This window comes from Gymnoscopelus microlampas (genome assembly GCF_963454915.1).
Source record: "Gymnoscopelus microlampas genome assembly, chromosome: 7".
NCBI classification, from domain to species: Eukaryota; Metazoa; Chordata; class Actinopteri; order Myctophiformes; family Myctophidae; genus Gymnoscopelus; species Gymnoscopelus microlampas.
In genome coordinates this window covers 44,665,903-44,678,357 of record NC_139944.1, presented here as the reverse complement: position 1 = coordinate 44,678,357, position 12,455 = coordinate 44,665,903, and the positions used below count along the sequence as shown (strand labels likewise).

Genomic DNA, 12,455 nt, shown 5'->3' with positions numbered 1-12,455 from the left:
CATTCTTGTTGTTTGAAGAGCTTTTAGGAACACTGCTCTAAATCTAAATGTCATAATATGAACATAAACATACAGGTATCTGTGTAAAGAGAGATATTGAAATAAATAAATTGACTTTACTGCACATTTGGGATCAAAATCTCCCATAAGACTTTAGAGGCACTCTAAAGTCTGTTTGTTTGAGTTAATCCCTCGGGTTAATGCTTGCCAAAAATAGCCAATCTACAAGCCCACAACCCATCACATGCACTTTATAGTGTTGCATTTCGTGCATGGTCTTCACCCTCCTTATTGAAGTGCAACCACACTTTTGATTCATTTTCTTGTCTGTTCAGCATACTCGATTTCCACTCGTGTGCGTTTCACACACTGCTCCACTCTCCGCTCACTCACTAAGGTGATTTCACAACCTCAGTCAACATATGCAAATCATGGAAGAATACAGACTTTCAAAGAGCAGCAACAAATTTGGGAATCGTTACCCATGAATGCAAATATGTTGGAACTGGTTCTGTAATTGCTTACAGAAAATAAAATAAAGTTTGAAAGTTGAGAGCAGTCACTGTAAACAATTACTAATTTAAAGTAACTTGCCCAAGATTGGCTGACAATGGCTGTAAACGAATCACATCCTCTGATAAGCGGTGCAGATCATAGCTCAGGAGCCCGAAACGGTGCTTGGGCGTCACTACACCTGTAGTTGGTCAGGTTTGAGCTAATCAGCATACAGTTGAAGTACAGTAGAAGAAGGGACGTGGGGCAACAGAATTGTTCACAGAGAGAAAAAAATGTCAGACATCACTGCCACTAGAGGGCGCTATCCCCCTGGGTCACGACGTAATTTTTTTGTATTGGCATTCCCATAGGGGAATCTTACATCGCGTCATATAAGAACTGTGTTCCAAAAATAAACAAACCACCCCCGCAATTTTACTCAAATGGATATGAAGCGTCAACTGACGGTGAATTTATCTAAAGAGTAAGAATAAAACATGTTCTCCAAACACAGACGTTATCAAATGTGACTCAATATCATAAACGACACAGAGTAACATAGCTAATCGTTGGGTGGTTTGTTTGATTTTGGAACACAGTTCTTATATGACGCGATCTAAGATTTGCCTATGGGGATTCCAATGCAAAAAATAACGCCTTGACCCAGGGGTTAGTGTGGGTGACGTCAGGACTCGGTACGTCAGGACTCTGTACTCTATAGTGTTAGTAATGTATTGGTGGTCTCAAATTCGAGGGCACACTTGACTTTGCCTCGAGGCAAACACGGTTTGAGAAGCTGTGATCTAAACTACCTTATCTTTCCTATATTTCACTCACTCGTCTGTATACAGGTTGTCAGCATTGATCTGCACATCTGAAAAAAAGGACTTTCTTTAGCTTGCATCAAGTCGAGCCAAATCCAGCGGGCACTTTGTCTCACTCCTCCACTTTTCCCCTCAACACATCCAGTGATTTTCCCTTCACTTTGATTCGTCCTGGTGTTTGGCCGGTTATTTGAAAGCATTTCACCACAAGGATATACAATAGAAAAGACTGTTAGCCTCTACGCTTGATGCCGCGGCAGACTGCGGTGAGTGGCAGCAGTGAACGGCAGGCGGTCGAAGCTCTGTCTGCCGGCAGCCGCCTTTCAACTAAGAAACGCTGAAGTTCTGGCAGTACTAAATCAGGAGTATAATGTGAAATGATGGGTTGTACCGTTTATGATTTCTACGGCAACATTTTAACTGTCCAAAGCAAGTGAAACGTACGACAAGCTGGCTCTTGAGTGTTTCAATAGTGAAACGCTCATAAATATAACGTGAAATGATGTGTTGTACTGTTTTTCATTTTTACGGCAACATTTTAACGGTCCAAAGCAAGTGGAACGTGTGTGCGGCAAGCTGGCTTTTGAGTGTTTCAATAGTGCGTCCAGGGGCCAGCTGGCCATTTAATTACATATATGCATCACACATTCAGTACTGCGAGGCTTGCCAAACTTTTTCAGGCAGCGACCCCCCAATATAATCATATTGAACTGGGGACCCCTCACCCTGACAAGCACTTGGAATTGTAGGCTTTACATTTATTTTGACTCGGTTCTACAGATAAATATCGTGAAAATTGCCGATCTACAGACTCAGCTTGTAGCTTGTAGATCGGCTATTTTCACAATGTTTGCCTCTTCCTTACGTAATATTTGACAATAAGGCCAATTTGGTATTAAAAAGGTCTTAAAAGTAATTAAATTGTAACTTTAGAAATGTGCAGATATCCTGTGCACCCTTATACTGTATGTTGGTTTGCTTACTTAAGTGAGAAAACAATGTTGCACATTAATTTGGGGGCCCCCCTGGGGGTCCCGAGACTCCCGACCCACAGTTTGGGAACCACTGCGGTACTGTGTTCAAGTGAGCGGATCAGTGTGTGTCCCAGTGAGACTTCTGCTCCCAGGCTAGGTGAGTGACAAGGGAGCACCAGTGTCATCATAATGGGCAAGCAGCCATAGCCAGAGTCCATCGCAAACCTGTCATCTTCAATACACACACACACACACACACACACACACACACACACACACACACACACACACACACACACACACACACAATGGCCCCTCTCTGAACACACGTGAGGCTCCATAAACAAATCACACCTTGTAAAAACCATGTCCATTGAAAACCCACTCAAGTTCAGACGATCCCAGGAGGCTATGTTGTTTTCTGGGCAGAAGGTCTTTAACCATTTAAGACCTGGAACGCATCCGTGTCATTTTTAGATTTGAGCTAAAAAGCAATATTTTACACTTTTGGCTATTCAAAAATAGCAGATATACAAGCTCGTAGCGCGGAACCGAGTGCCGCGCTACGAGCTTGCATATCTGCTATTTTTTTTTAAATCCAGAAAATGTGTGCAAATTAATATATTTATATTCTTTTAAAGCTTACATTTTTAACTCAAATCTTTGCTTCTAAGGATCCCTGGGACAAAATATTTTGAGATGGGGGTCCGCGGCCAAATACATATCATTTTGGGGGTCCTTGACAAGAAAAAGTTTGAGCACCACTGATATAGAAACATGCGTTTTTCAGAAAACTGTTAGGATTTAGAAGACATTAGTAAGCATCGGCCTCAGGTCTTAATGGGTTAAAATAAAAAATGTTACCAAGCATACACAGGGAGCAGGAGCATAGATCGCAGCGGTGGTATAATAAATCTTACTACAGTATGTGGTCTCTCAGCATGTGTGCAAGTGGTTTATTATAGTGGTCAACTGATACAGTATATTCCCATCATGCTGTGGTATAGAGACACTGCGTGAATGCCTCCGGTCTCAGAAGGAAATCATGCGAGAGCCATTCATCATGGTACTGTTAGACATCTTACCATGCTCTGGTCTCCTGTCTTGACGAAGGTCTTCTCGTTAGCCACATCGCTTTTCACCCAGCTGTAGGACACCATGTAACTGCTGATAGGCGGGTGGTAAATGGCCCGTGGGCGTTCCCAGCTCACCATCAACGAGGTCTGGTTCAGCGGCTGGATCTTCATGTTCACCGGGGCACTGCTGCACACTGAAACATCACAGACAACAACACGTGTGTGAGGGGAGTGAGGAAGACGGACAGGACGGGAGACAAAATGAACAAAATAACAAACATGACCATTAGTGAGAAATAGTGTCGCTGGTAGACTGCAGCTTTTTAACAAGACACACAGCAAACAAGACAAAGTTAAAGTCCCTGCAAGGGAGGAACACTGTCAACATTCAGATTGCAGCAGCTATGTGTGGTCACGACTAGAACCAAAACGTTGCGGGTAGTGTTCAGGTTTGTGAGACCGATTGATTGCGCATGCCTCTTCATTCATACTCGCTATCAGTGGTGGAAAAAGCACTCAAATGTTTTACTTAAGTAAAAGTATCAATACTGCAATGTAGAAGTACAAGTAAAACGTCTGGAATTCAAAATTTACTTGAGTAAAAGTACAAAAGTATTGTAGAAGTAAAAGTATTGGAAATTGGAAATACTCAAGTACAAAGACCTAAAAATTGTACTTAAGTTCAGTATTTAAGCAAATGTACTTAGCTACTTTCCACCACTGCTTGCTATACTGTGAACAGAATGGAGGTGGCCTACGGAGAAGCAAAATTTCTTATTATTCTCTGCTGCCGACTTGCTCAGCTTGTTGCCACTGTTATAAAGAAAACATCCAACTCCAACAGGATAGAAAGATATCCACCCATCCTCCTCTCCTCCCCCCCCCCCCCCCCATGTCCAGATGGGGGTCAGACAGGACTTCTAAAGGGCAGGGAGAGTAAATCTGGACTGTGTGTGTTGTGTTTGGGGCATAACCCTTTAAGGCCGGGAAGGGAACGCATGTGTGTCATTTTAAGATGACACACATAGCCGCGCTATGAGCTTGTAGATCTGCTATTTTTTTAGAAAAATCGTGAACATTTGTGCAAATCTTTTATATAATTTTTTTTACTCAAATCTTTGCTTCTGGGGGTCCCTGGAACAGAATATCTTTAAATGGGAGGGGGTCCGTGGACAAATACATATTATTTTGAGGGTCCTTGACATGAAAAAAGTTTGAAAACCATTGATAATATAGCAACATAAGTATAAAAAAAATAAAGAAAGAAAAAAAAACTTTAGGATTTTTTTATTTTTTTGGGGGGATTTAGAAGACATTTGTAAAATCCCCAGAAGCAAAGATTTGAGTTAAAAACTTTCGCTTTAAAAAAGTATATACATATTCAAACTAAAGATTTGCAAACATTTTCACGATAAAAAATAAATAAATAGCAGATCTACAAGCTTGAGTGCCGCGCTATGAGCTTGTAGATCTGCTATTTTTGAATAGCCCAAAGAAATCTTAAAATGACACACATAGATGCGTTCCCGGTCTGAAAGGCTTAATGCTAGCGTACCACAGAGGGCCCAGTTAGAATACCAAACAGGCATTATCAATAGCCCTACATGAGGTACAGATAACACACCGCTGCAAGCCTCTGTTTGTCCTGCTTAAGAGAGCAATCAATGTTGTATGAGGGTCTGTCACTGAACCTCAAGGTGGCAGTGTAGGATGCAGCATGGATATTTACTTTAAGGACCTGCCAATATAAGCCAATGGAAAAGGTTTGTGAGCATGTCAAGGCAAACGGAAGCACTGATGATGTAGCCAGACATTACACCCACGTAAAGCTCCATGATACATAGACATCTTGATACATAGACATCTTGATACATAGACATCTTGATACATAGACATCTTGATACATAGACAACATGAAGGTATAAATGTCAATGACTGCTGCGATGCAAATTACACATCGCCGCTGTCGGGACTGAAACCATGTAATGTATGTCCCAAAGGGTTACTTTTCACAAAATGGAAAAAAGGAACCTGTGTTCCAATGGATCAAAAGTAGTTATTAATCAAGCTCTTTTCATAAAACTTATTATAAGACTTAACCACTTTCACCGTCCCCGTTTTGGGCGTGACATTATAGACAATAATTTTCAGCAACGGAAATCGTAGATCTAAAAGCTCAAAACACGGCGTGATTCGACACGTTGTGAGCTTGTTGAGCGGCTATTTCCACTACTTTTGAACAACACAGCCATAAGACATCATATCGTCACCTTATTAAACTAATGGCCTAAGTCATTTTTTCAAGGTTTTCAGGAAAAATAAAAAACTGATCCAGAACAAAACTATATGATATTTCTTAATCATTTCACCCAAAATGTTTATAACAAATTATGACTATTTAAATAGAAATAACACTGACTGTCAGTTATGTAACATAAGAGATTGAAATAGGTTTAAATAGGATTAAATCTGACTTAGGCCAAAATAAAAAGCAAAACAAATTACAAAATGGCCTAAATCAGTAAATAATTTGGCTTAAGTCACAAAAACATGTGACTTAGGCCAAACAAAAGGCCTATTTTGTCCTAAGTCACACTAGGGAGTTAGGCCATTATACTAAAAGGGGCGTGTTTTATACTAAAAGGGGCATGAACAGCATGATCCTTTTCAATTAGGAGTTGGGCGATTTTACCAGAGGTGGCCAGTGTCATGAGGAGCTGATTTAGGCAAAAATATCATTTCCTCAAAAAATGACTTAGGCCATTAGTTTAATAAGGTGACGATATGCCATAAGTATACTATAAGTTTTGGGGTTTTTTTTGGGGGGGGGGGGGGGGGGTTAAAACAAAATATGTATTGTTAAAAAGTTAAAGCTCTATATTGTGAGTAATCATTGTTCAGTAAGAGGGGTCTTCCCGTCGCTCCAGCTCTGAGAACCCCATAAAAGATCAAATCGGCTTGTGTTCCAGTTCCACTTCTAGTTCCGGGTGTACTGATTGGATGAAACTGGTGGTATCCCCACCTGAGAATGTATTTTCTTGTATACTAAAGAGCTGGAGAGATGTTATTGAACAAGTACTCTACTGTGTACAGCAATGACTGCTATGGGAATATAGAGCTATTTAACACTTTTAAAAAACGTTTACAACACCTTTAATTTATGTGAAAAAATATGAAATACGGACATGCGGTGCAAGGTTTCTGCCTGACAGCAACGATATGACGTATGATGTAAGTGCACGGTGTAAAGGATGGGGTGGGGGCAGTGTTGCCAGATTCTGTGAGAGAAACAAGCAACCGGGTCTAGGAAAACCAGCCCAAAAGAAGCCACTATGAGCACTTTAACGTATACATCAGCTATTTGAAAATAGCAGATCTACAAGCTCACAACGCGTCGCGATGCAGCGCGTTGTGAGCTTGTAGATCGGCTATTTTCAAATAAAATATTGTGGGGAAATTATAATAAGCAGATCTGGCAACCCTGAATGGGGGGGCGGTGAGGGAGACGAGCAGAAAAGAACGATCAGCACGGAGGAAAAGGTGTTGATAAGGTGTGACAAGTGTGAGATGCGTGCATGGCTCAATGGATGTCCTTTGTCAGCTCCAATAACTCAAGAGTCATTACTCTGCTAGCCGGAGGCGTTATGATTTTCAGTTCTGCCATCATCGTTATCACACACTGTTGTTGTTGTCACCATCATTTAGCAACACTATCCACACCCAACAGATACATCAAAAATTAAAACAAAAAAAGCTCATGGCAAAACAACAGGTTTGAAGCTTGTGCTACGTTCACATTTGTGCTGATTTTTAAATGCATTATTAAAGTGGCACAGCATAGAGAGAGGATGGGTTTCCTCCCTATCTTCTCCAGAAGACCTCAGTCAGTCAGCGCACCAGTGTTGATTTCGTCGACTAAAACTATGACGAAAAATGTTCGTCAACTACCTTTTTTCACAGACGAAAACAAAATAAAAACTAAGCCACAATGACTAAAACTGAGACAAAATATATTGACAATTTCGTCAACAAATAAAAACTAGACTAAAATGTTAGTGAGGGACTATTGGAGAAGAGATCCAGTAGTGGAGAAGAGATCCAGTAGAACTAAAAGACAACTCATGTTATGTTTGGTTGCACTCGGGTGTTGCGCTCTGAAAATAGCAGATCTACAAGCTCACTACGCGTCGCGCTGCGACGCGTTGTGAGCTTGTAGATCAGCTATTTTCAGTATGCAACCAAGTGTAAAATCTGCCATTACGACACCATCAAGGCACCGCCCAAATACATTTTAGTCGACTATAATCTCATGATATTTAGTCGACTAAAACTAGACAAAAACTAAAACCTTTCAGATGACTAAAATATGACTAAAACTAAATCAAAATGTAACAACACTGCAGTGCACAAGAATCCATAGCAGTCTTTATACCCGATGGATGCAGGCCTACTGTACTGTACATATCAGTCTCCTCATTCCACAATTCAATGCTGAAAAAGCATAGTGAAATAAATTGAGACAGTGTAGTGTTATTACCCACATACGTAGTAGACTAAACGTTCCCATCTTCAGTGGCTAACAATGAATTTACATTTGAAACGTAGAACTTCAGTTGCGTTCCTTGCCTCAGAAGATGATTTAAATTGAAAGTGAGTTAGCCCATACTAGCTCCTATGGCCTCGTATGGAATGCTTGCTTTGAAATTGTTTCAGGGGTAAAAAAAAAGGATTCAGAAATAGGCAAATATACTTCCCACAAATATGGTCATGGAGTCAGTTTCTGTATACAGTAACTGCTTCAGCAATGCACCTCAATGCACTGACGTTAAACTGTTCCAAGTACGCCTGAGTTGATCTATCTCAAGGTACAGAATAACTTTCTTTATGTGAATGCATACATCAAATGGTGTTACAGGGGAGCTAGACTTAATCCATTAAGACCGTCATTTTTACAGATTTCTTTGGCTATTTAAAAAAAATCTTTCTGTTAAAATAGCATATCTACAAGCTAACAATGGGTTAGCTCACAACTCAGCGTGTTGTGAGCTTGTAGATCAGCTATTTTTGGTGAAAAAATGGTGTAGAGGGAAAAAAAGGAGGGGGCCTAGTACAGACACCTAGGGCAAGGGTTCCCAAACTTTTCAGGTTGCGACCCCCCAAAATTTGAACTGGGGACCCCCCAATCCTGACAAGCACATTACATTTAGTTTGACTCGGTTCCACAGATAAATACTGTGAAAATAGCTGATCTACAAACTGTGAGCTTGTAGATTGGCTATTATTATATTAAGCTAATCATTGGGGGACCCCCCTGGTGGTCCCGACCCACAGGTTGGTAACCACTGACCTAGGGGACCCCAGTCACATGAAATATATAGGCTTTACGTGGTTAATTTATACTCCCATCATATGACAGTGTCATCAGTAAGAACTGATTTTCAACCTAACAGCTTGACAAACGGTTCTCTTTGGCAAGTGACACCGTGTTGCGATGGATTATAAATGAAACTTAATCTGTAGCTGGCAAAAGCACCTCTGCTGCTTCCTTCCTCTTCAGGTGACACGGTACAATACATTTTGAGAAGACACATCAAATCATACCAAAACGGAATCTCAAAAGAAGAATAGAAGCCCCAGACAGACCCTGGAAATAAAAAGGTTGATTTATAACTGACTGGAGGAAGAGAATGAACCTGCGTATTCCACAGAGGATCAGTACTCTTTCTTTCAAAATGATGGTTATGCTTTCCTAATGGCCAATGATTTCTCCGAAACATCACAAATGGCCGCGCCTGGCTGAAACAATAGAATACATTGTTAAGCCGTACCTCTCTCACCATCAACGGTCTTCATTTACTCTGTTACAATGAATAATTACGCGGCACAAACCATGGCAACCATTAAAATGATTGCGTGCTATTCTGCAGATGTCTCCCCCCTGCATATGAGATGGACCCTTTCTACTCCTAGTACCTCACATAAAAAATGATTCATAGAAATTTAAGAGAAGAAGCAGTGTGTGTGTGTGTGTGTGTGTGTGTGTGTGTGTGTGTGTGTGTGTGTGTGTGTGTGTGTGTGTGTGTGTGTGTGTGTGTGTGTGTGTGTGTGTGTGTGTGTGCGTGCGCGTCTGTGTGTGAGAGAGAGAGAGAGAGAGAGAGAGAGAGAGAGAGAGAGAGAGAGGGAGGGAGAGAGAGGGAGAACGGAAGCATGGAAAAATAGACGGACGTTGGTCGAAAACACTCGCAATGCCTCCTACTGCCGACATAATGCCACAAAAGCAATTTCCCAACTTAATTTGTATGGGTCTATTTTAGCTGTGCGGCGTATTAATGATGATTGCTGATCTGGCCCGTTAGAGCGCTCTAACTTCATCACAAGCATTCCAAATCAATTCTCCCTGCCAGACATCAACGAGCCCGTGTTTTAACCCGTTAAATCCGGGAACGCGTTCTGTGTCATTTTAGATTTTTAGCCATTATTTTATACTTTGGGCTATTCAAAAAAATAGCACTCGGTGGCGCGCTATGAGCTTGTAGATCTGAAAAATTTAAAAATGTTTAGAAATCTTAGATGTACCGTAAATACATTTTTTTTAAAGCAAACATTTTTAACTCAAATATTTGCTTCTGGGGATTCTACAAATGTCTTCTCAAATCCTAACAGTTTTTTTTTTTTCAAACTTATGCTGCTATAATATCAGTGGTGCTCAAACGTTTCATGTCAAGGACCCCCAGAGTAACAGAGTGGTTTACTACCTCAGCCTGATGGCCTGAAACTCTAATATCTCCCCGGGCCCCGAGCGATAGGGATATCCCTTTGGCTTAGTGGTTACGATGTTGGCTTTCCACGTGGGAGACCCGGGTTCGAATCCTGGGCGTTACATATATATATTCAAAGATTAGCAAAAAATGACACAATCGTTTTTCAAAAATAGTAGATCTACAAGCTCATAGCGTGGCACTCGGTGCCGCGCTATGAGCTTGTACAGTATATCTGCCATTTTTTAATAGCCAAAGGAATCTTAAAATGACATAACTATGCCTTCCCGGATTGAATGGCTTAAAGCAGCAGCAGATTTTTCTCGGCACAAGTCTCCGGAGCTCCTGCGGTGCCCTGGCAAAGCAGGCAACGGCAACATGCACTCATGGAGCGAGAATATACCAAACCAGGGCCAACATGGCATTTGATCAAGATAACAAGTGAAAGCCTATGTTGCGTTCATTTACCACTCAATCCGTGTATACTTCGTTAACCGGGGTCCCCCAGGGCTGTGTATTACATCCGTTCCTTTCCCCCCCCTCTATACCAAATCTCTTTGGTGAAAATAGCCAATCTATAAGCGCAACAAAACATGTCACAGTGCGATGCGTTGTGAGCTTGTGGATCTGATATTTGCGCAGAATGTTCACCCCAGCATAGGATTCGGTTAATACATGACCCGGTGATAATATGTTACACCAGTGGTTCTCAACCTGTGGCTCTGGACCCCCCAGGGGGGTCCCCAAATGATTTTGGGGGTCCCCAGATGATTAGCTTAATGTGCAACAGTGTTTTCTCACTCAACAGTAAACAAACCAACATGCAGTATAAGTGTATACAGGGTACCTGAATCTAAAGTACCAGTGACTTCTAATCCATTTAGACCTGGAACCCCATTACGTAACTATACCTTTCAAGCAGGGGTGCAATGCTCACTATTTGACCAGGAGCACACGCAGGCACACACATAGATTTAAAACTACTTTAAATTCGCACCTCAACAAAGTTTTCAAAGGCTCCCGACTCACACCTAGCGAATTAACATAGGAATAAGCCTAGATGCATATCAATTGTCCATTGTGTGACTTGCAGTGTAGGTGTTAAGCGACATGCGCGTCACGTCATTGAAATAGAGTGCAAGAACATACCAAACTAGAAAAAGTGCTCCTCGGAGCACAGGTCTCCGCCAGGTCAGGTACGTTATTCTGGCCTCCTGGTGGCGCTATAATAGGCCAATGTGAAAAGGGTGCCATTTATTCTTAGGTCTTTCACGGCAATCAGACACTGCATTCATGATTTGAGGCATTTTGTTCCAAAAATGTGTTTTGCTAAATTAGACCTGCTGGTGGCGCTATAACAGGCCAATGTGAAAAGGGTGGCATTTCTTCCTCGGCCTAGTGGGAATGTGTGTGTGAAATTTCACGGAAATCGCAAGCTGCATGCATAGTTTGAGGCATTTTGTTCAAAACGGACCAATCCTGCAAACTTTGGAAGCCAACCATAGGCAATCAGGATGGAATATGGGAAATCGGACAGATCCGTGTTGATCTCATGACTATAGAGATACTGTGTACCGATTTGCATGACATTTGGATAAAATCTGTAGGAGTAATGTAAAAAAATGTGTTTTGCACAAATCGGCCTCCTGGTGGCGCTATAACAGGCCCATGTGAAAAAATTGGGTTCTGAATTGGCATCCAGGGAGTGTGTGTGCACAGTTTCGGAGCGAACGGACCAACGGTGCCGGAGATTAGCTGGTAACACACAGACAGGACACACACACACACGGACACACGGACGGAAGGACGGACGGAGGGTAAAACATACTCTCTCGCCATGCCTTTCGGCCTGGCGGAGACAATGAACATTGCATGCCTGCTTTCAAGCGGGGAACCCCTTTTGGGGGTACTGTATATAGCAACATGTACTGTATATAGCACCATATTCTTTTTTTCAGAAAACTTAGGTCAGGATTTAGAAGGCGTTTTCGATTTAGAATCGGCCTCAGGTCTAAATGGGTTAAGACCTTTTTAATACCTCTAAAATGAAGAGTGAAGAAAGGCTATTAAGCTACTGCGTGAAAAGTAATCAACAAACTATACCGTAAAAACAAAATCAAATATTACCTTAAAAAAATAGGCAAAAAATGTGAAAATAGCTAATCTACAAGGTCACAACGCCAGTCACAACGTGAGGCGTTGTGAGCATGTAGATTGGCTATTTTCACAATTTGTATCTGTGGAACTGAGTCAAACAACATTTTATGTCTCAACTCCTACAATTCCAACAATTCCATTGTAGGATTATTTTTGGGGGGGTCGCAGCCT

At 41.5% G+C, this 12,455-nt stretch overlaps 1 protein-coding gene across 2 annotated transcripts in view; it reads right to left on the bottom strand.

Moving 5' to 3' along the window:
• Nucleotides 1–12,455, bottom strand: part of LOC311048356 (receptor-type tyrosine-protein phosphatase gamma-like) — a 141,152-nt gene that overhangs the window by 31,316 nt on the left and 97,381 nt on the right. For both annotated transcript variants that reach the window (XM_084061603.1, XM_084061604.1), the window contains exon 9: nucleotides 3,379–3,563. In XM_084061603.1, the coding sequence (XP_083917729.1) occupies nucleotides 3,379–3,563 (185 nt within the window). The remainder of the gene's footprint in view (nucleotides 1–3,378; nucleotides 3,564–12,455) is intronic.